We start from the raw sequence: 21026 nt of genomic DNA on the forward strand, positions 1-21026 counted from the left end.
CCCTGGGCCCTGGGCTGAGATCCTAGGGCTCTAAGCTGCTGTCATGTACTGTGGAGGGTCTACGGAGGGCCGCTGGCCGGGTGCTGGCATCTGTCCCTGGCTACTCACCCCCCACCCCGTCCTCGCTGCTCCCCAGAGGGCAGAGCCCGAAACCACGGCCACAGCGTCTGCAGCACATGGGGTGACTTCCACTACAAGACTTTCGATGGGGACCTCTACCGCTTCCCCGGCCTCTGCGACTACAACCTGGCCTCCGACTGCCGAGACTCCTACAAGGAGTTCGCCGTGCACCTGAAGAGAAGCCCCGGCCGCAGTGGGGGCCACCCCCAGGTGGACTACATCCTGCTGACCATCAAGGACGACACCATCTACCTCACCCGCCAGCTGGTGGTGGTGAATGGGGCCATGTGAGTGGGGCTGGGTGGCGTCCCCTCCTGTGTCCTGGAAACAGGGGGGCCCAGCAGCCCCTGGGAGCCCCCAGGAGCCTGACCCCCCCCAAAGCCCTTCATTCTCAAAAGGAGACTGTTGCATGTAGGTCATAGATTCACTCAGCAAACACCCATGAGCCCCCACCAGGAGCCCCCACGGGCCAAGTCCTGGGGGTGGGGGTGGAGCTTAGGGCTTGTTTTATCCTGTGAGTCTCCCTCTGCTTGGGTCCAGCAGGCTTGGGCAGTGGTGGGACAGCCCAGGGCTTCTGGTTTTGGGGGCCTGGCAGTCGTCTGGTGAGGAAGTTCTGTGCTCGTGACCCCAGGGTAGAGTTACAGAAGCTGGGGGGGGGGCGTGGGAACTCCTTTCCCACCTCCCCAGCTATTGTCCCTGCATTATCTTGGGGACAATGGGGCCCTAAGCGCATTCCTGCCCGACACCTGCAGGGTCTGGCTATAGCCCAGGTGGCCAGGCGGGTTCAGGAAGGGAGTGGGTACAGGGGCCCCAGAGGCACACACAGTTTGTGGGGAGCACAGTGCATGTTTCCGTCGGGGGTGGGCAGGGGCTGGAGAAACCCCACACCTGGGCAGAGCCTGCCTTCCTTCCTGCCGGCGCCCCTGGGTGCCCTGCCCTGGACAGGAGTGGGTGTGACGAGGGAGGTGGACAGACAGCGTGCGGCTCTGCCCAGAGGAGCCAGACCAGTTCGGGTGGTCCGGGGGCTCCTGGGCAGCCCCCAGGCGGCCCGAGGGCGAGAGGTGGCCGCACGGCCTCAGGGCCCCTCTGGGCAGCAGGACAGGGCAGCAGCCGGGGTGGTGGCTGGCTGGGCTGGCACCTGACGCCCTCCGGTCCCCCCCAGGGTGGGCACCCCGCACTACAGCTCCGGGCTGCTCATCGAGAAGAATGACGCCTACACCAAGGTCTTCTCCCGCGCCGGCCTCACCCTCATGTGGAACCGGGAGGATTCCCTCATGGTGGGCGCTGGGCCCGGGGCGGGGCGGGGCGGGCAGGGCACAGGGCGGGGCGCGGCGGTTGGGGGGTGCCCCGCAGCCTTCGTCTGTGCCGGTGGAGGAGGCAGGCGGGTTACTGGTGCACAGAGGGGACACTACAGAACCCACCCAAGGTGGGGACCCTCAGGGCTGGGGGTGGTGGGCTCCTCGGTGCTGCTAGGACCCCCTCCCAATGCCCCCGGCTGACCCCAGCCTTCCTGCTGACCCCGCCGTCCACTCAAACGAGGTCGTGGGGCCGCTGGGCCGCGAGGGCCGCCCCCGACCCCCCCAGCTGCCCCGGCCTGCGGCCCCTCCCGCGGGCCCGTGGCCGCTCAGCCGCCCCCTCCTCCCCGACAGCTGGAGCTGGACAGTAAGTTCCGGAACCACACGTGCGGCCTCTGTGGCGACTACAACGGCCTGCCCACCCACTCTGAGTTCCTCTCCGACGGTGAGGGCCGCGGGGGCGTGGCGGGCGGAGGGTGCGCGCGGGGTCCCCGGCCTGGCACCCCCCTCACGGCTGTGCCCGCCCCCTAGGCGTGCTCTTCAGCGCCATCGAGTTTGGGAACATGCAGAAGATCCACAAGCCCGAGGAGGTGTGCGATGACCCCGAGGAGGAGCCGGCCCCCAAGTCCTGCTCTGAGCACGTGAGTGGCCCAGGACGCCCGCTGCGGGCAGGGGCTGTTCCCAGGGCGGGGCGGGGGTCCTGCTCGTCTCCGCCCCGGAGAGCCCGGCGCCCAACGGTTTCTGCTGCCCCCCCCCCCCGGGCAGTGTGGACGGGAGGAGGGAGTGAGTGGCCCGGCCCACGGCCCACTGACCACTGCCGCCTCCGCCCGCCAGCGTGCCGAGTGTGAGCAGCTGCTGACGGCCGGGGCCTTCGCGGAGTGCCTGGGGCTGGTGCCGCTGGAGCCCTATGTGCAGGCCTGCACCCAGGACCGCTGCCAGTGCCCGGCCGGGGCCTCCTGCGTCTGCAGCACCATCGCCGAGTTCTCCCGCCAGTGCTCCCACGCCGGGGGGCAGCCCGGGAACTGGAGGACCGCCTCGCTCTGCCGTGAGCGTCCTGGGGACTGGGGCCTGGGGCCTGGGGGCTGGGGACTGGGCACTGGGGCCACAGGGTGTGAGGGAGCGGTCTGTGGGGAGGGCAGCCGGGTGTCCTGGCCGGGAGCCTCATCTGTGCACCAAGGAGGCGGCCTCGGCTTCGGGTGGGAGGCCAGAGCCCGGGCCCCTTAGCGTACCGCCCCTCCGGCCTGCCTGCCACGCTCCACCACGTGGGCACGTCCGGCTCAGGGCCCTGGTCTGGCCGTTGCAGCCAAGACTTGCCCTGGGAACATGGTTTACCTGGAGAGCGGCTCGCCCTGCATGGACACCTGCTCCCACCTGGAGGTCAGCAGCCTGTGCGAGGAGCACCGCATGGACGGGTGTTTCTGCCCGGAAGGTACGTGCTGGGGCAGCCGGGCGGGCGGACGGGCGGGATAGGGCACTGCCCCCACGCGGCCACAGGGCCTCTGCCGTGGGCGAGGGCTCCCAGCTGTGCCCAGGGGGCAGGGCAGCGGGGGGCACAATGGCACAGGAAGCAAAGCTGGTGGCCTTCCCCTCTGATGTCAGGGGACAAGGCGCAGGTGCAGGGGACCCAGTGATGAAGGCTCCTCGCCTACACCCACAGCGGTGGCCTCGAGGAGTCTCAGTGGGGGACACCTTCGTGGTTGTCACCCTGTGGACAGGCTGACTCCTTTCTGGTCCATGGAGGTTCCTGGGAAGGGGTCAGACTCTCAGGGACAGGAAGGTTTCCTGTCCAGACACAGTGTGGGGACCACAGTGTCACTCCAAAGACCAGAGGTGCCTGCTGGTGGAATGCCTGGCAGACAGCCCACCTTGGGGGCCCTGGCCCCTGAGGCCGACTTTAGTGTGACGTCCCCACGCTGTCCCAGGCACCGTGTACGATGACATCGGGGGCAGGGGCTGCATCCCTGTGAGCCAGTGCCGCTGCAAGCTGCACGGACACCTGTACGCACCCGGCCAGCAGGTCAGCAACGACTGCGAGCAGTGGTGAGTCCAGGGCCGGGCCCGAGGCCCGGGGTCGGGCCGGGCAGGCTGGGACAGCACCGAGCCTGACCCCGCGCCCGCTGCCCGACAGCGTCTGCAACGGCGGCCGCTGGGTGTGCAAAGACCTGCCGTGTCCCGGGACCTGCGCCCTGGAGGGCGGCTCCCACATCACCACCTTCGACAGGAAGAAATACACCTTCCACGGGGACTGCTACTACGTGCTGACCAAGGTGGGCCGGCCGCCCTGGCGGGGGTGCGGGAGGAGCCGGGGGTGGCCCTGTGTCCTCACTGCAGCCTCTGTCCCCCGCCCCCCGCAGGACGACCGTGAGGACTCCTACGCCCTCCTGGGCGAGCTGGCCCCCTGCGGCTCCACGGACAAACAGACCTGCCTGAAGACAGTGGTGCTCCTGGCGGACAAGAAGAAGAATGTGAGTGCCCCTCCCCCTCCCCCTCCCTCCCCAACTGCTGGTCCCCAAGGCCCTCCTCAGCCCCACTGTCCCCCTGGCCTTTCCCGCAGGTGGTGGCCTTCAAGTCGGACGGCAGCGTGCTGCTGAATGAGCTGCAGGTGAACCTGCCCCACGTGACAGGTGAGCCGCAGCCGGGAGCCCTGGGCGGCAGGGTGCGGGGGGCAGGCCGTGTGCCCCCCACGCCCCTCACGCCCCTCACGCCCCGGCCTCTGCCCCGCAGCGAGCTTCTCCATCTTCCGCCCATCCTCCCACCACCTGGTGGTGGACACGGCCTTCGGCCTCAGGCTGCAGGTCCAGCTGGTGCCCCTCATGCAGCTCTTCGTGACGCTGGACCAGTCCGTCCAGGGCCGCGTGCAGGGTGAGTGGCCCCGCCGGTGACAGAGGCCACACGCAGGCCGGGGGCCCCTTTGCCCCCCGCCGCGCCCCAACCCGGTCGTGGTCCCTCAGGTCTCTGCGGAAACTTCAACGGCCAGGAAGGTGACGACTTCAAGACGGCGAGCGGGCTGGTGGAGGCCACGGGGGCCGGCTTCGCCAACACCTGGAAGGCCCAGTCGAGCTGCCGGGACAAGCTGGACTGGCTGGACGACCCCTGTTCCCTCAACATCGAGAGCGGTGAGGCTCGGCCCCGCCCGGGGCAGCTGGGCTTCCCGGTGGACACGGCGTGTGGGCGCAGGAGGAGGAAACGGCTTGCCCTGCTCGGGGTGGCTCGTGCCCCCGGCTGCTTTCTGTCCTGTGGCAGCCCGCCAGGGGCCAGGGCCGTGGGGCTGGGCCCACTAATTGCTGGGTGGGCCCCCTGCCAGGACAGTACGCCCTCACGCCCTCCACGACACCCCAGCAAGCCAGGGAGGTGGAGAGAGGGGAGGCGCCCTGTCCTCGGCTGACCTGACCCGGAGGGAGGGAGGGGGCAGTGCCCACTCCAGCCCGGGTGACCGGACAGCCGGACTCGGGGACCACCTCCCCTGAGGTTCTGACTCCTCTCTAGCCAACTACGCGGAGCACTGGTGCTCCCTGCTGAAGAAGACGGACACCCCCTTCAGCCGGTGCCACGCCGCTGTGGACCCGGCCGAGTATTACAAGGTGGGTGGGACCGTGCACACACTCCTACCCGCCCCATCCAGCCCGGCCACCTGAGGCTCCTGCCGGGAGTGGCTGAGTGTGAGCGTGTCCGTGTGTGCCCCTGTGAGTGTGCGTGCCTGTGTGCCTAGCGCGTGGACGTGTATGCCCGTGTGCATGTACACGTGTACAGCATGTGTGAGCATGTCCGTGTGTGCCCCTGAGTGTGCATGCCTGTGTGCAGAGCGTGTGGACGTGTATGCCTGTGTGCAAGTACACGTGTACAGCACGTGTGAGCGTGTCCGTGTGTGCCCCTGTGAGTGTGCGTGCCTGTGTGCAGAGCGTGTGGACGTGTATGCCTGTGTGCATGTACACGTGTACAGCACGTGTGAGCGTGTCCGTGTGTGCCCCTGTGAGTGTGCGTGCCTGTGTGCAGAGCGTGTGGACGTGTATGCCTGTGTGCAAGTACACGTGTACAGCACGTGTGAGCGTGTCCGTGTGTGCCCCTGTGAGTGTGCGTGCCTGTGTGCATAGCGTGTGGATGTGTATGCCTGTGTGCATGTACACGTGTACAGCACGTGTGAGCATGTCTGTGTGCCTGTGTGCCCCTGTGAGTGTGCGTGCCTGTGTGCATAGCGTGTGGATGTGTATGCCTGTGTGCATGTATACGTGTACAGCACGTGTGAGCGTGTCTGTGTGTGCCCCTGTGAGTGTGCGTGCCTGTGTGCAGAGCGTGTGGATGTGTATGCCTGTGTGCATGTATACATGTACAGCACGTGTGAGCGTGTCCGTGTGTGCCCCTGTGAGTGTGCGTGCCTGTGTGCAGAGCGTGTGGACGTGTGTGCCCCTGTGAGTGTGCGTGCCTGTGTGCAGAGCGTGTGGACGTGTATGCCTGTGTGCATGTACACGTACAACATATGTGAGCGTGTCCGTGTGTGCCCCTGTGAGTGTGCGTGCCTGTGTGCAGAGTGTGTGGACGTGTATGCCTGTGTGCATGTACATGTGTATAGCACGTGTGAGCGTGTGTATGTGAGCTAGTACACACGTGTTGGGAGTGCCCGCAAGGCGTGCCAGGTCCCAGCCCTGCTCTCCTCGCCCCCCAGAGGTGCAGATATGACACGTGCAACTGCCAGAACAACGAGGACTGCATGTGTGCCGCCCTGTCCTCCTACGCCCGCGCCTGTGCCGCCAAGGGCGTCATGCTCTGGGGCTGGCGGGAGCTCGTCTGCAGTGAGTGCCGCCCCTGCGGGCACCCTGGGGTTTGGGGCGCTCCCGGTGCCCATGGGGGTTGGCCCTCTGTTCACCCACCGTCCCCTGGGGCAGCTCGGGGGAGGGTCGGCCCGCTGGAGCCAGCTGCCTGGCTCCCAGCCTCTCTGACAAGGGTCAGGTGCGCAGCTGCGGCCACAGCCTGTTTGCTCAGCAGGGAGGCGTACTGGGGGGGCACGTGCGCAGCTCGGGATATCCTGGGGAACGCCCTCATCGGCCACTCGGCTGGGCAGGTGTCTGCCCGTCCTGTCTTGGTCCTCGGACGGGATCGGGGGCAGCCGGTGGGGCAGGCGCTGGGAGCCAGGAGGCCCCTCCCGCCCCTGATGAGCCCCCCGCTCTGCAGACAAGGACGTGGGCTCCTGCCCCCAGTCACAGATCTTCCTCTACAACCTGACCACCTGCCAGCAGACCTGCCGCTCCCTGTCCGAGGCCGACACCCACTGCCTCAAGGGCTTCGCGCCCGTGGACGGCTGCGGCTGCCCCGACCACACCTTCCTGGACGAGAAGGGCCGCTGTGTGCACCTGGCCAAGTGCTCCTGCTACCACCGCGGCCTCTACCTGGAGGCGGGCGAAGTGGTCCTGAGGCAGGAGGAGCGATGGTAGGTGTGCCGGGCGGGGTGGGGTGGGGGGTTGGATGCAGGGTGGGTGTGGCCGCTCTTCCTGGGGAGCCCAAGTCCCCATCCACTGCCCTGCCCTGCCGGCCAAGCAGAGGGCTCACTCAGTCCCGCCTCCCCCTCACAGCGTCTGCCGGAACGCCAGGCTGCACTGCACGCGGGTGAGGCTGCTCGGCCAGAGTAAGTGGACGCTGTCCTGTGTGGCCTCCCCTCCTTGGCCAGCCCTCTCGACCCTGTGACGGCAGCTGAGCTAAGGTGGCCCCTCTGTCCCCCAGGCTGTGCGGCCCCAAAGATTCACATCGACTGTAACAACCTGACCGCGCTGGCCGTCCGGAATCCCCGACCCACCAGCTGCCAGACGTTGGCCGCCGGCCACGTGAGTGCCGGGCAGGGCCATGTGGAGGGGAGGCAGCCGGTCCTGGGCTCTGGATACCAGCCCCGGGGACATAGTAGCCTCATTGGCTCTGCTTGTTCTGGGGGGGGGGGAGGGAGGTAGCACTCTGTGGCTCCTGCCTAAGTCCCCTATGGGGGACAGGGGTCAGTGTAGGGGCCTCTGGCAGGCAGCCTCCACCTGCCTCCCTGCCCAGTGGTGGGCCAAGCAAGAGAAGTCAGAGGTGGTGTGAGAACACAAGGGCTGCCCACAGTGTCAGATAAGCAAGCCAGGGGCAGGGCCAGGCTGGCATCGAGTCCCTGACCGGCACTGTCCGGCTGCCCTCAGTACCAGACAGAGTGCATTAGCGGCTGCGTGTGCCCTGACGGGCTGATGGATGATGGCCGTGGGGGGTGCGTCACGGAGGAGCAGTGCCCGTGTGTGCACAACCGGGACCTGTACAACCCCGGGGACAAGATCAAAGTGGACTGCAACACCTGGTAAGTGGCCTGGCCCGGCTGACCCTGGCCCCACGTGCTCTGAGAGGAGTGCGTCCTGCAGAGCAGGCCAAGCATGGGGCCTCCTCGCTTGGGGGCTCGCCTGTGTTTGCAGGGTTCCACGGCTCCCTACCCGCCGGTCAGGGTCCTGGCCTGAATGGGGGTGCTGGACAAGCACCTCTGAGTCGGCACGGACCTGCAGGTGTCGAGCCTGGGGCGCTGTTCACACAGCACCTGGGGGCTCGGTCAGGCCGCCCCCCAAGCAGGAGTGGGGGAGACCTGGGCTCCTGCAGGCCCTGCAGACCCCTCTCCCGCTCTCCTCAGCACCTGCCAGAGAGGGCGCTGGGCCTGCACCCAGACCAGGTGCCATGGCACCTGTACCATCTACGGGAGTGGCCACTACATCACCTTTGACGGGAAGTACTACGACTTTGATGGACACTGCTCCTACGTGGCCGTGCAGGTGAGGCGAGGGCACCTCCAGGACCGACCCTGCTCCCTGTCCTCACTCTGCTGGCCCTCCTGAGGGTGTCACGGGGGGGAGGCCTTCCCATTCCGTGGCCCTCCCTTCGTGCACAGGGGCATGTGGTGCACAGGACACGAGGGACGTGTGGGGGTGGTGAGGGCCTCATGCGGCATGGTTACCCCTCTCGGCAGAGGAGAGGGGAGGCTCGGCGGGGGTGGGGCCCTGGGGACACCTGTGCTCAGCCAGCTGGGCTCACGTCCCCTTGTGGGCCCCCAGGACTACTGTGGCCAGAATGCCTCACTGGGCTCCTTCAGCATCATCACCGAGAACGTCCCCTGCGGCACCACCGGCGTCACCTGCTCCAAAGCCATCAAGATCTTCATTGGGGTGAGTGCTGCCCCACCCCGAAGTACAAGTGGGTTCTCGGGGGCCTTGGGTCCACCCACTGACTGTGTGTCCCCGGGGGGCAGAGTACTGAGCTGAAGCTGGAAGACAAGCACCGCACCGTGATTCACCGGGACCAGGGCCAGCAGGTGGCCTACACCACGCGGGAGGTGGGGCAGTACCTGGTGGTGGAGACCAGCACCGGTATCATCGTCATCTGGGACAAAAAGACCACCATCTTCATCAAGCTGGCCCCGTCCTACAAGGTGCGCGGCCGCCCCTGCCCGTCCGGCCCCAGCAGGCCCCCCCCCCGCTCCCCCAGCCCCAGCCCCGCGGGAATCCCCTGCTCACTTTTTCTCCGCAGGGCACCGTGTGCGGCCTCTGCGGGAACTTCGACGAGCGCTCTAACAACGACTTCACCACGCGGGACCACATGGTGGTGGACAGCGAGCTGGACTTCGGGAACAGTTGGAAGGAGGCCCCCACCTGCCCGGACGTGACCACCAACCCGGAGCCCTGCTCCCTGAACCCGCACCGCCGCGCCTGGGCAGAGAAACAGTGTAGCATCATCAAGAGCCCGGTCTTCGCAGTCTGCCACGGCAAGGTGGGTGGGCGGGGCGGGGCGGGGCCACGACTGGAGGCGGGGCCTGGGCGGGGCAAAGGGTGTGGCCAGGCGGTCAAGCAGCTTCGCGTTCTCTCTGCCCAAACCCTTGGAGAGTCGCCCTGCTGAGTCATCCGGGGGCACCTGTCCCCGTCCATCTCCATCCTCTGTGTTCTGCAAACACGCGACCAGATAGATGTCAAACCTTCCTTCTGAGACCCCTGGCTGGACCCCCAGCGCCCTGTACCTTCCTGGGTGGGGGAAAGGACACTTAGTCCCCTAACATCCAGTCGGTCCTCAGTCCAGGCCGTGGCAGGGGCTGAGCGATGGGTCTGCACAGCCAGGGGTGCGCCACCGTCTCTGAGCCTCGCCCGTCGTCGTCGTCATCAGTCCCCTCGGAGCCCTGGGAGGCCAGTGCTGGGTGGCGTGCCTTGTCCCAGGAGCAGGGCTGTCGATGGGCCTGCCATGGGGAAGGCCTGCCCCACGAGGTCAGTGCGGAGCAGGCACACGGTGGCTTCTCCCCCAGGTGGACCCCAAGCCCTTCTACGAGGCCTGCGTCCACGACTCCTGCTCCTGTGACACCGGCGGGGACTGCGAGTGCTTCTGCTCCGCTGTGGCCTCCTATGCTCAGGAGTGCACCAAGGAGGGCGCCTGCGTGTACTGGAGGACGCCCGACCTGTGCCGTGAGTGCCCGCTGCCCCGGCCCAGGCGTCCTCGGGTGGGCGGGGTTTGTGTGCGGGGGTGGGGGTAGGTGGGGGGTGAGGGGGGGTGCGGTCTCCTGCCCCGCCTCCCCCTGCCTGCCTGCCTGAGGCTCCAAGGTCCTCAGAGAGTGTGACCCCCGCCTGGCCTCCCCCCTCCCCCCCCCCCCCCCAGCCATATTCTGTGACTACTACAACCCTCCGGACGAGTGTGAGTGGCACTACGAGCCTTGCGGGAACCGCAGCTTCGAGACCTGCAGGACCATCAACGGCATCCACTCCAACATCTCCGTGTCCTACCTGGAAGGTGAGTCTGAACCAACCCGGCCACCCTGCCTGGGCTGGGACCCTCACGTTCCAGGGTGGGCCAGGCCCCCCTTGCTGCAGACTCTGTTCATTGAACAGGGCACTTGGAGCCTGAGCTAAGACCTTTCCTCCGGGGGGAGAGGCAGGAAAGACACAGGCTAACACCCTCCCGTAGGGTCAGGAGCGGGCAGAGCAGCGTGGGGGGCCTTTCAGAGGGTGGCGTGGGGGGCCTTTCAGAGCGTGGGGTGGGGGGGCCTTTCAGAGGGTGGCGTGGGGGGCCTTTCAGAGCGTGGGGTGGGGGGCCTTTGAGCTGAGTACTAGCAGGCACAACGGAGAGAGAGAGAGGCCAGGTCAGAGGTCAGAGGCGTACAGCAGGTGGGTGGGGCCTGGCTGTCTCTTTGGCCACATGGCAGTGTGCCAGGCTCAGCTGGGTCTGGTTTCTAGGTCCCTGGCTTTCCAGTGGAACATCTCAGAGACAAGGACCTGCCAGGGCGGGGAGAAGGGGTGGGGTCTGCCAGACCTGATTCGAGCCTCTCGCCCTGGGCCCACTAGGCTGCTACCCTCGGTGCCCCGCGGACAGGCCCATCTATGATGAGGACCAGAAGAAGTGTGTCACGGCCGACCAGTGTGGCTGCTATGTGAACGACACCCACTACCCGCCTGGAGCGTCCCTCCCCCCCCCCGAACGACTGCCAGTCCTGGTACCCAAGCTCACACTGCAGGGGGTCCGGGGGTGGTGGGCACCCACGCACGCCCATGAGTGCACACCTGCATGGGCACAGGCACGCACGTGCCCACACCTGCACACCGGGGCCAGGGCACAGGGACGCCTGTTCTCATCCTGGCCTCTCTGTCTAGCTTTCGCCTCACCCTCGCTCTGCCCACCGTTATAGCCGCTGGGCAGCTTCCTGTGGGGCTGTGTCCTGGGGTCTGGGCCGCACTGGGCGTGGGGCGTGGGGCAGGCCGGCCTCCCCGGACCTGAAGCCCTTGCACTTGTTTTTCAGCGTGTGCACCAACTCCTCACAAGTCTGCCAGCCGGATGTAGGTAAGCTGCTCTCTGAGGCTGCCCGGAGATGCCCGGCCTGAGAGCTGGCAGGCTGCCCGGCCCTGGACTCCTGGGGCTGGGCTCGGCGGGTGCTTGGTCTCCTCCTGGAGGTCCTTTCCCCCCAGAGCCCCTGGGCGGCACCCACCACACCCTCCCTGTAACGTGGGGCCCTCAGGGTTCTGGGCACGGGGTTCTGACGGGCACTGGCTGGGCACTGGGTAGAGCTGGGGGAACGCCCTGCCTTTTTTCCCTTTTTCTGGGCCGGGCCGAGGGTTCTTGTTCCCAATGTGTTGATGTCCGCCCCTCTCCTGCCCCCCCAGGGAAGATTCTCAATTACACCCAGGAAGGCGCCTTCTGTTACTGGGAGATCTGTGGTCCCGACGGGACGGTGGAGAAGCACTTCAACATCTGTGTGTCCACCCCGACGCCCATCACCACGACACCCATCACCACGACACCCGTGCCTGCCACCACCACCGTCACTGTCACCACCACCACCACCACCCCGACCCCCAGCACAGGTGAGGCCTAGGGCCACGCACCCCTGCCTGCCCTCGCACCCTGAGCCAGCAGACACGGCCCTTCTGGGGACAGGAGGGAGGCTTGCGCGGCCGGGGCTGGCCTCTGCTCACGGGCAGGAGGGGACGCTGACGTGACTCCCGGCGGTGGGGTTGGGACGTCAGCCTCCTGACAGCACCCCGGGCCCCAGACCCCCATGAGGGCGATGTGGGCCATTTCCCAGAGCCAGCAAGACAGCGTCCCTTTGGGTTGGACAGAGCCGGGAGACATCCCTCCATTCCCTTGCGTTGGTTCTGGCTGACATTGCGGCCACCCCTGAGCAAGCCGGCAGGGATATGACAGCGGCAGAGAACAGGGACTTGTGAAACTGGGAGCATGTCCGGCTCCCACACCCCCCGATGACGTGCTCTTCTTCCCTTTCCCCGCAGTTTCCACTCCGGCTTCGACAACTCCGAGTGAGTGTGTGGCTGTTACTCCCTCCCACTGACAGGCGGACGAGGAGGAGGGGGAGTCTGGCGGAGCTGCTCCGACACCAGATTCGGGGCGGCTGCCCGGCCACCTGCTTAGAGACCATAGGTGGCGCCTGGCTGGCTGAGTGCAGGCACTCACGCAGGGGGGACGTGACCAGGTCTGGGTGACAACGGGAGCACTGTCGGTCGAGCCGAGCCCGAGCCCTGCCAGCCTGCTTCCTCACTGGAATGGGGGACCCTTCCGTTACCTGTATTTTTGGCTCCGGGGTTTGACCACAGCGGGGAAAGGGGCATCGGGCTTGGAGCTCCGAGCTCTGGTGTGGCGTTGGGGTGCTCCTCCCCTGCTGAGCCCCAGTTTTCAGTTGTAAAAGGAGGGTAGATGTGCTGTCCAGCCCCAAACTCTCTGAGTCTGTGATTCTGGCCTTTGTCAGTAACAGGGGCAGCAGGCCGGGGCGGGGTCTCTGAGCTCCCTGAGTCCCAGGGACCCCCCTGGAAGGTGCCACTCCCTGGTACAGATGGCCAACGCTGGATCTTGCTTCCTTAGAGCTGTGCTGCTTCTGGTCCGACTGGATCAACGAGAACCACCCCAGCGACAACCCTGACGGTGACAGAGAGACATTCGACAGCGTCTGCAAGGCCCCTGAGGGCATCCAGTGCAGGTCGGCGGCAGACCCCCACCTCAGCTGGGAGCAGCTGGGGCAGAAGGCTCAGTGCAATGTCTCCTTCGGGTTCATCTGCAAAAATGAAGACCAGTATGGAATAGGGCCATTTGGACTCTGCTATGACTACGAGATACGCGTCAATTGTTGCCTGCCCATGGACGAGTGTCCGGAGCCCCCCCATACCCCCACCTACACCCCTACCACCACCACCACCACTGAGACCCCAACACCAACCCCCCACACCACCACCACACCCATCACCTCAACAGAGACCCCAACCCCGGCCCCCACCACGACCACCACCACCACCACTGAGACCCCAACACCAACCCCCCACACCACCACCACACCCATCACCTCAACAGAGACCCCAACCCCGGCCCCCACCACGACCACCACCACCACCACTGAGACCCCAACACCAACCCCCCACACCACCACCACACCCATCACCTCAACAGAGACCCCAACCCCGGCCCCCACCACGACCACCACCACCACCACTGAGACCCCAACACCAACCCCCCACACCACCACCACACCCATAACCTCAACAGAGACCCCAACCCCAGTGCCCCCCACCACCACGACCACCACCACCACCACTGAGACCCCCACGCCACCATCCACCACCACAGTGACTACTACGCCCACAGCCTCACCCACCACGCCCATCGCAGAACCAACAACCACGACAGCTACATCTACCCCGGAAACCACCACCACAGTGACCATCACCACGCCCACGCCAGAAGTGACCACCACAGTGCCAGGCACCACGCCGTGTGTGGATGACTGCAAGTGGACGGGCTGGGTGGACTCTGGGAAACCGGACTATAATAACCCCTCAGGAGGAGACTTTGAACCCATCGGGGACATCTGTCAGCCAGGCTGGGCCGCCAACATCTCCTGCAGAGCTTCTCAGTTTAAAGACACCCCCCTTGAAGAGCTCAAGCAGAAGGTGGTGTGCGACCTCTCAGTGGGGCTGGAGTGCAGACACCAAGACCAGAAGCCAGGAGGACCATACATGCCAGCGGCCAGGTGCCTCGACTATGAGATCAATGTCTACTGCTGTGGGTACTGTAAACCCTCCCCCACCACGACCACCACCACCACTACTGAGACCCCAACACCCACCCCCCACACCACCACCACACCCATCACCTCAACAAAGACCTCAACCCCAGTGCCCCCCACCACGACCACCACCACCACCACTGAGACCCCAACACCAACCCCCCACACCACCACCACACCCATCACCTCAACAGAGACCCCAACCCCAGTGCCCCCCACCACGACCACCACCACCACCACTGAGACCCCAACACCAACCCTCCACACCACCACCACACCCATCACCTCAACAGAGACCCCAACCCCAGTGCCCCCCACCACCACGACCACCACCACCACCACTGAGACCCCAACACCAACCCCACACACCACCACCACACCCATCACCTCAACAGAGACCTCAACCCCAGTGCCCCCCACCACGACCACCACCACCACCACTGAGACCCCAACACCAACCCCCCACACCACCACCACACCCATCACCTCAACAGAGACCCCAACCCCAGTGCCCCCCACCACCACGACCACCACCACCACTACTGAGACCCCAACACCCACCCCCCCACACCACCACCACACCCATCACCTCAACAGAGAACCCAACACCAGTGCCCCCCACCACCACGACCACCACCACCACTACTGAGACCCCAACACCCACCCCCCACACCACCACCACACCCATCACCTCAACAGAGACCCCAACCCCAGTGCCCCCCACCACAACCACCACCACCACCACTGAGACCCCAACACCAACCCCCCACACCACCACCACACCCATCACCTCAACAGAGACCCCAACCCCGGCCCCCACCACGACCACCACCACCACCACTGAGACCCCAACACCAACCCCCCACACCACCACCACACCCATCACCTCAACAGAGACCCCAACCCCGGCCCCCACCACGACCACCACCACCACCACTGAGACCCCAACACCAACCCCCCACACCACCACCACACCCATCACCTCAACAGAGACCCCAACCCCGGCCCCCACCACGACCACCACCACCACCACTGAGACCCCAACACCAACCCCCCACACCACCACCACACCCATAACCTCAACAGAGACCCCAACCCCAGTGCCCCCCACCACCACGACCACCACCACCACCACTGAGACCCCAGCGCCACCATCCACCACCACAGTGACTACTACGCCCACAGCCTCACCCACCACGCCCATCGCAGAACCAACAACCACGACAGCTACATCTACCCCGGAAACCACCACCACAGTGACCATCACCACGCCCACGCCAGAAGTGACCACCACAGTGCCAGGCACCACGCCGTGTGTGGATGACTGCAAGTGGACGGGCTGGGTGGACTCTGGGAAACCGGACTATAATAACCCCTCAGGAGGAGACTTTGAACCCATCGGGGACATCTGTCAGCCAGGCTGGGCCGCCAACATCTCCTGCAGAGCTTCTCAGTTTAAAGACACCCCCTTTGAAGAGCTCAAGCAGAAGGTGGTGTGCGACCTCTCAGTGGGGCTGGAGTGCAGACACCAAGACCAGAAGCCAGGAGGACCATACATGCCAGCGGCCAGGTGCCTCGACTATGAGATCAATGTCTACTGCTGTGGGTACTGTAAACCCTCCCCCCACCACGACCACCACCACCACTACTGAGACCCCAACACCAACCCCCCACACCACCACCACACCCATCACCTCAACAAAGACCTCAACCCCAGTGCCCCCCACCACGACCACCACCACCACCACTGAGACCCCAACACCAACCCCCCACACCACCACCACACCCATCACCTCAACAGAGACCCCAACCCCAGTGCCCCCCACCACCACGACCACCACCACCACCACTGAGACCCCAACACCAACCCCCCACACCACCACCACACCCATCACCTCAACAGAGACCCCAACCCCAGTGCCCCCCACCACCACGACCACTGAGACCCCAACACCAACCCCACACACCACCACCACACCCATCACCTCAACAGAGACCCCAACCCCAGTGCCCCCCACCACCACGACCACCACCACCACCACTGAGACCCCAACACCAACCCCACACACCACCACCACACCCATCACCTCAACAGAGACCCCAACCCCAGTGCCCCCCACTACCACGACCACCACCACCACTACCACCACTGAGACCCCAACACCAACCCCCCACACCACCACCACACCCATCACCTCAACAGAGACCCCAACCCCAGTGCCCCCCACCACCACGACCACCACCACCACCACTGAGACCCCAACACCAACCCCCCACACCACCACCACACCCATCACCTCAACAGAGACCACAACCCCAGTGCCCCCCACCACCACGACCACCACCACCACCACCACCACTGAGACCCCAACACCAACCCCACACACCACCACCACACCCATCACCTCAACAGAGACCCCAACCCCGGCCCCCACCACCACCACTGAGACCCCAACACCAACCCCCCACACCACCACCACACCCATAACCTCAACAGAGACCCCAACCCCAGTGCCCCCCTCCACCACGACCACCACCACCACCACTGAGACCCCAACACCAACCCCCCACACCACCACCACACCCATCACCTCAACAGAGACCCCAACCCCAGTGCCCCCCCACCACGACCACCACCACCACCACTGAGACCCCAACACCAACCCCCCACACCACCACCACACCCATCACCTCAACAGAGACCCCAACCCCAGTGCCCCCCCACCATCACAACCACCACCACCACCACTGAGACCCCAACACCAACCCCCCACACCACCACCACACCCATCACCTCAACAGAGACCCCAACCCCAGTGCCCCCCACTACCACGACCACCACCACCACCACTGAGACCCCAACACCAACCCCACACACCACCACCACACCCATCACCTCAACAGAGACCCCAACCCCAGTGCCCCCCACTACCACGACCACCACCACCACCACTGAGACCCCAACACCAACCCCCCACACCACCACCACACCCATCACCTCAACAGAGACCCCAACCCCAGTGCCCCCCACCACCACGACCACCACCACCACCACTGAGACCCCAACACCCACCCCCCACACCACCACCACACCCATCACCTCAACAGAGACCCCAACCCCAGTGCCCCCCACCACGACCACCACCACCACCACTGAGACCCCAACACCAACCCCCCACACCACCACCACACCCATCACCTCAACAGAGACCTCAACCCCAGTGCCCCCCACCACGACCACCACCACCACCACTGAGACCCCAACACCAACCCCCCACACCACCACCACACCCATCACCTCAACAGAGACCCCAACCCCAGTGCCCCCCACCACGACCACCACCACCACCACTGAGACCCCAACACCAACCCCCCACACCACCACCACACCCATCACCTCAACAGAGACCCCAACCCCAGTGCCCCCCACCACCACCACCACTGAGACCCCAACACCAACCCCCCACACCACCACCACACCCATCACCTCAACAGAGACCCCAACCCCAGTGCCCCCCACCACCACGACCACCACCACCACCACTGAGACCCCAACACCAACCCCCCACACCACCACCACACCCATCACCTCAACAGAGACCCCAACCCCAGTGCCCCCCACCACCACGACCACCACCACCACCACTGAGACCCCAACACCAACCCCCCACACCACCACCACACCCATCACCTCAACAGAGACCCCAACCCCAGTGCCCCCCACCACCACCACACCCATCACCTCAACAGAGACCCCAACCCCTGTGCCCCCCACCACCACGACCACCACCACCACCAGCGGAACCACGACTGTGCCCCCTTCGCCAACCCCAGAGTCGCCATCTACGCCCACATCCACTCCCATGACTGTGTCAACGACCACCATGGGAACCCCTCCCCCGACAGGACGCCCCTCAACCACGCCGCCCACGCCATCCACGCCGCGGACCACCAGCACTTCCACCAGCGTGCCCGCCTCCACGCTGACCCCGATCGCCACCCCGAGCACTATCACGAGCACGGGTGTGGTCAGCTCTGCTACCCAGGTCGTCTGCTGCGTTCTGAATGACACCTACTACGCTCCAGGTGCCCACTTGCTTTACTCTCGACTCTCAGGCAGGAGGGGCGGGGGGACTTGGGTCTGCGTTTTCCGGTGGCTAGGAGTAAGGTCTGGGATCTAAACCAGGAGCTGCCCAGGAGCTACACGCTGAGTGGGGTGACGTCTCTGGCCAGCTCCGCCTCGCTGCGGCCATGAGCCAGGGGTCCTGAGAGGGTTGCGGCTCTCCTCTGGGGGCCTCTGCGGGGACCTGCCGGGTACTCCGGTGGCCAGCCCTGTCGAGATGGTATAGGGGCCCGGTCTGTCTCCCCCCTGCAGGTGAGCTGGTCTACAACGGCACTCACGGGGACACCTGCTATTACGTGAACTGCTCGCTGAGCTGTACCTTGGAGATCTTCAACTGGTCCTGCCTGTCCACGTCCACTCCGACGCCCACGCCCACGCCCACTCCGACGTCCACGCCCTCAAAGCCCACACCCTCTTCAACGCCCCGCCCACCCACCACGACCACCCCCGCCAAGCCCCCTGGGTGCCCAGACTTTGACCCTCCCAGACAGGTTAGTGGGCTGTGGGCAGCTTTTTTTTCCCTCAGCACCAAACACCTCCTGTCCAGGTCTGAAGTCCGAGGGGCTGCTTTTCTGCAGGTCGTCCTAGATGGCCCTATCCCCTTGGTCCTGAGCCGTCCCCGGTAGAGCCGGGCCTGCCAGGCGCGGGGTCTGCCCGAGCGCTCCCACCTTCCTGCCCACGCCCGTGCCCCCTTTCCCGGAACGGGAGGTGGTTTTCTGCGGGGAAGGCTGATGAAGCTGTCTGGTGAACGGGCACCCTTGGCCTCCGGCCTCACGGGGAGGGCTCCTTGGCTTCACGCAAGGCCTCGCGAGCCCCACAGAGGGGTCGGCTGGTCCCGGCTGACCCCGTGCCCTCCCTGTCCGCAGGAGAACGAGACCTGGTGGTTGTGTAACTGCACCAAGGCCATCTGCAAGCATGACAACACCGTGGAGCTCGTGGAAGTGGAGTGCAAGCCCCCGCCCATGCCCACCTGCTCCAACGACCTCACACCTGTGCGCGTCATGGACCCCGACGGCTGCTGTTGGCACTGGGAGTGTGACTGTAAGCTCCCGACGCCAAGGGACCCTCCCCGCCCCCCTCCCTTCTGTGGGTGGGGGCTGCAGGGCCCTCAGGCACAGAGCCCCCGTTGGATAGGACCGGCCCACCTGCCCTGAGGGACTTCTCACGCCCCCTGTTTGTTCCCACCCACCTCGGTGGGCTCGCCCGGTGGACCACGGCCACCTCCGTGGAGTGAGGCTGCTTCTGGGATGCGAGGTGCAGAGCTAGGATTCGAAGCCAGACCTCCTGGCTCCAGAGCTAGGCCCCTCTGTCTTGTGGAAGGAACAGGCCGCCACGGGCTGGCTGGGGAGATGTCCTCTTGGGGGCTGATGGCGGAACGGGAGCCTCCCGGCATGGGTGTCCACGCGCCCTGGGAACCGGTCTCTCCTGTCCCCGGCTCCTGTGTGCTCCCTCCCTCCCCCCCCCCCCGGCCCCGCCCGCGCTGACCCCCAGCTCCCCTCCGCAGGCTACTGCACAGGCTGGGGGGACCCTCACTACGTCACCTTCGACGGGCTCTACTACAGCTACCAGGGCAACTGCACCTACGTGCTGGTGGAGCAGGTCACGCCCACCGTGGACAACTTCGGGGTGTACATCGACAACTACCACTGTGATGTCAACGACCAGGTGTCCTGCCCCCGCACCCTCATCGTGCGCCACGAGACCCAGGAGGTGCTGATCAAGACCGTGCACATGATGCCCCTGAAGGTGCAGGTACGCCATGCGGGACGGGATGTCCGCAGCGGGCACGCCGTCGCTGGGCCCCACTCGGTGGGAGGCTGGGCTGGCAGAGGGCAGGGCAGGGCAGGGCCCTGGGGACACATCCAACCCCTGTCCCAGGCCCTTCCTGGGACGTCCATACTCAGGGCCCCCGGCCACCCACCCCGGGCACAGGTCTCAGTGGCAGAAGCCCTCTCCCCGAGGATGGGGGCGCTGGCGGGCAGGGGCTGGGCACACGCTGCACGGAGCTGTTGGTTCCCATCCTGAGGGTGCCCTGGGCGGCACCTGGCTACTTGTCCTGGGACCAGCGGGACAAGGAAGGGAGGAAAGGCCCTGTCCTGCTCCGACCTGCGAGGCTCTCTTTCCGGAGGTGACCGGGCAGGCCAGGCTTCTGGCTCCAGCCCCTGACCCCAGGTGTGCCGCCGCAGGTGCTGGTCAACAAGCAGGCCGTGGCGCTGCCCTACAAGAAATACGGGCTGCAAGTGTACCAGTCGGGCATCAACTACATGGTGGAGATCCCCGAGCTGGGCGCCCTCATCTCCTACAACGGCCTCTCCTTCTCCATCCGGCTGCCCTACCGCCTGTTTGGCAACAACACCAAGGGCCAGTGTGGTGAGCCTCGGACCGCCGGTCCCCTGTGGCTCCCGGACTCTCCCCCCCGGGGGTGGGGGTGGTGGGCAGAGTCTGGGCTCCAGTACCCGCCCGCCAGCCCGGCGAGGTCCCCCTGGTCCTCTGCTCGGGCGCCCACGGCCACCGTCCTGGGTTTGGCCCCTGTGGGGAGCTGAGGAGAGTCTAGTGTTGTCTGCTGCCCTTGGCCCTGGCCAGTTGGTCAGCAGGGGTGGGGGGGCTGGGATGGAGAAGCAGAGGGGCGGGGTCCCGGGGTTCGAGATGGGCCTTCTCACCGACAGGCACGTGTACCAACGACACCAAGGATGACTGCGTGCTGCCCAGTGGGGAGGTCACCTCCGACTGCGAGGTCGCCGCGGACCAGTGGGTGGTGAACGACCCCTCCAAGCCACACTGTCCCCACATGAGCTTCACCACCAAGCGCCCGGCCACCACACCCTCCGGGGGCAGCAAGAACTGTTCATCTGCTCTCTGTGAGCTCATCATGGACAGGTGACCGTGCCCCCTGGCCCCGCCTCGGTCGCTCAGGAGCTGGGGGGTCTCGGGGAGCTGGGGGGCAGGCGCCGGCCCC

General features: G+C 66.0%; 2 protein-coding genes and 1 long non-coding RNA gene across 3 annotated transcripts in view; 2 read left to right on the forward strand and 1 right to left on the reverse strand.

The window, feature by feature from the left end:
* LOC136389648 (mucin-2-like) overlaps window positions 1-7475 on the forward strand; it is an 8942-nt gene extending 1467 nt beyond the window's left edge. The window contains exons 6-23 of the mRNA XM_066361486.1: window positions 139-407; window positions 1283-1397; window positions 1770-1860; window positions 1947-2056; window positions 2250-2460; window positions 2719-2844; window positions 3338-3455; window positions 3544-3682; window positions 3770-3880; window positions 3970-4039; window positions 4140-4277; window positions 4367-4531; window positions 4902-4996; window positions 6076-6202; window positions 6582-6837; window positions 6980-7032; window positions 7128-7228; window positions 7440-7475. Coding sequence (XP_066217583.1) covers window positions 139-407; window positions 1283-1397; window positions 1770-1860; window positions 1947-2056; window positions 2250-2460; window positions 2719-2844; window positions 3338-3455; window positions 3544-3682; window positions 3770-3880; window positions 3970-4039; window positions 4140-4277; window positions 4367-4531; window positions 4902-4996; window positions 6076-6202; window positions 6582-6837; window positions 6980-7032; window positions 7128-7228; window positions 7440-7475 — 2331 coding nt within the window. The remainder of the gene's footprint in view (window positions 1-138; window positions 408-1282; window positions 1398-1769; window positions 1861-1946; window positions 2057-2249; window positions 2461-2718; window positions 2845-3337; window positions 3456-3543; window positions 3683-3769; window positions 3881-3969; window positions 4040-4139; window positions 4278-4366; window positions 4532-4901; window positions 4997-6075; window positions 6203-6581; window positions 6838-6979; window positions 7033-7127; window positions 7229-7439) is intronic.
* The window catches only part of LOC136398462 (mucin-2-like), a 36563-nt gene that overhangs the window by 9863 nt on the left and 5674 nt on the right, over window positions 1-21026 (forward strand). The window contains 21 exon segments of the mRNA XM_066372721.1: window positions 7571-7722; window positions 8044-8182; window positions 8462-8572; window positions 8656-8835; window positions 8934-9173; window positions 9697-9853; window positions 10044-10175; window positions 10727-10860; window positions 10862-10875; window positions 11179-11219; window positions 11540-11740; window positions 12753-13034; window positions 14241-14455; window positions 15087-15558; window positions 15956-16458; window positions 17784-18033; window positions 18323-18561; window positions 18937-19111; window positions 19575-19822; window positions 20257-20440; window positions 20737-20947. Coding sequence (XP_066228818.1) covers window positions 7571-7722; window positions 8044-8182; window positions 8462-8572; window positions 8656-8835; window positions 8934-9173; window positions 9697-9853; window positions 10044-10175; window positions 10727-10860; window positions 10862-10875; window positions 11179-11219; window positions 11540-11740; window positions 12753-13034; window positions 14241-14455; window positions 15087-15558; window positions 15956-16458; window positions 17784-18033; window positions 18323-18561; window positions 18937-19111; window positions 19575-19822; window positions 20257-20440; window positions 20737-20947 — 4280 coding nt within the window.
* LOC136398561 (uncharacterized) lies at window positions 14198-17860 on the reverse strand. Its single transcript, XR_010750003.1, has 3 exons — window positions 17738-17860; window positions 17639-17689; window positions 14198-14232 (listed from the first exon to the last, which is right to left on the reverse strand). It is a non-coding gene; the product is annotated as an uncharacterized lncRNA (long non-coding RNA).

The sequence above is a fragment of the Saccopteryx leptura genome, chromosome 1, assembly GCF_036850995.1.
Source record: "Saccopteryx leptura isolate mSacLep1 chromosome 1, mSacLep1_pri_phased_curated, whole genome shotgun sequence".
Lineage (NCBI taxonomy): Eukaryota > Metazoa > Chordata > Mammalia > Chiroptera > Emballonuridae > Saccopteryx > Saccopteryx leptura.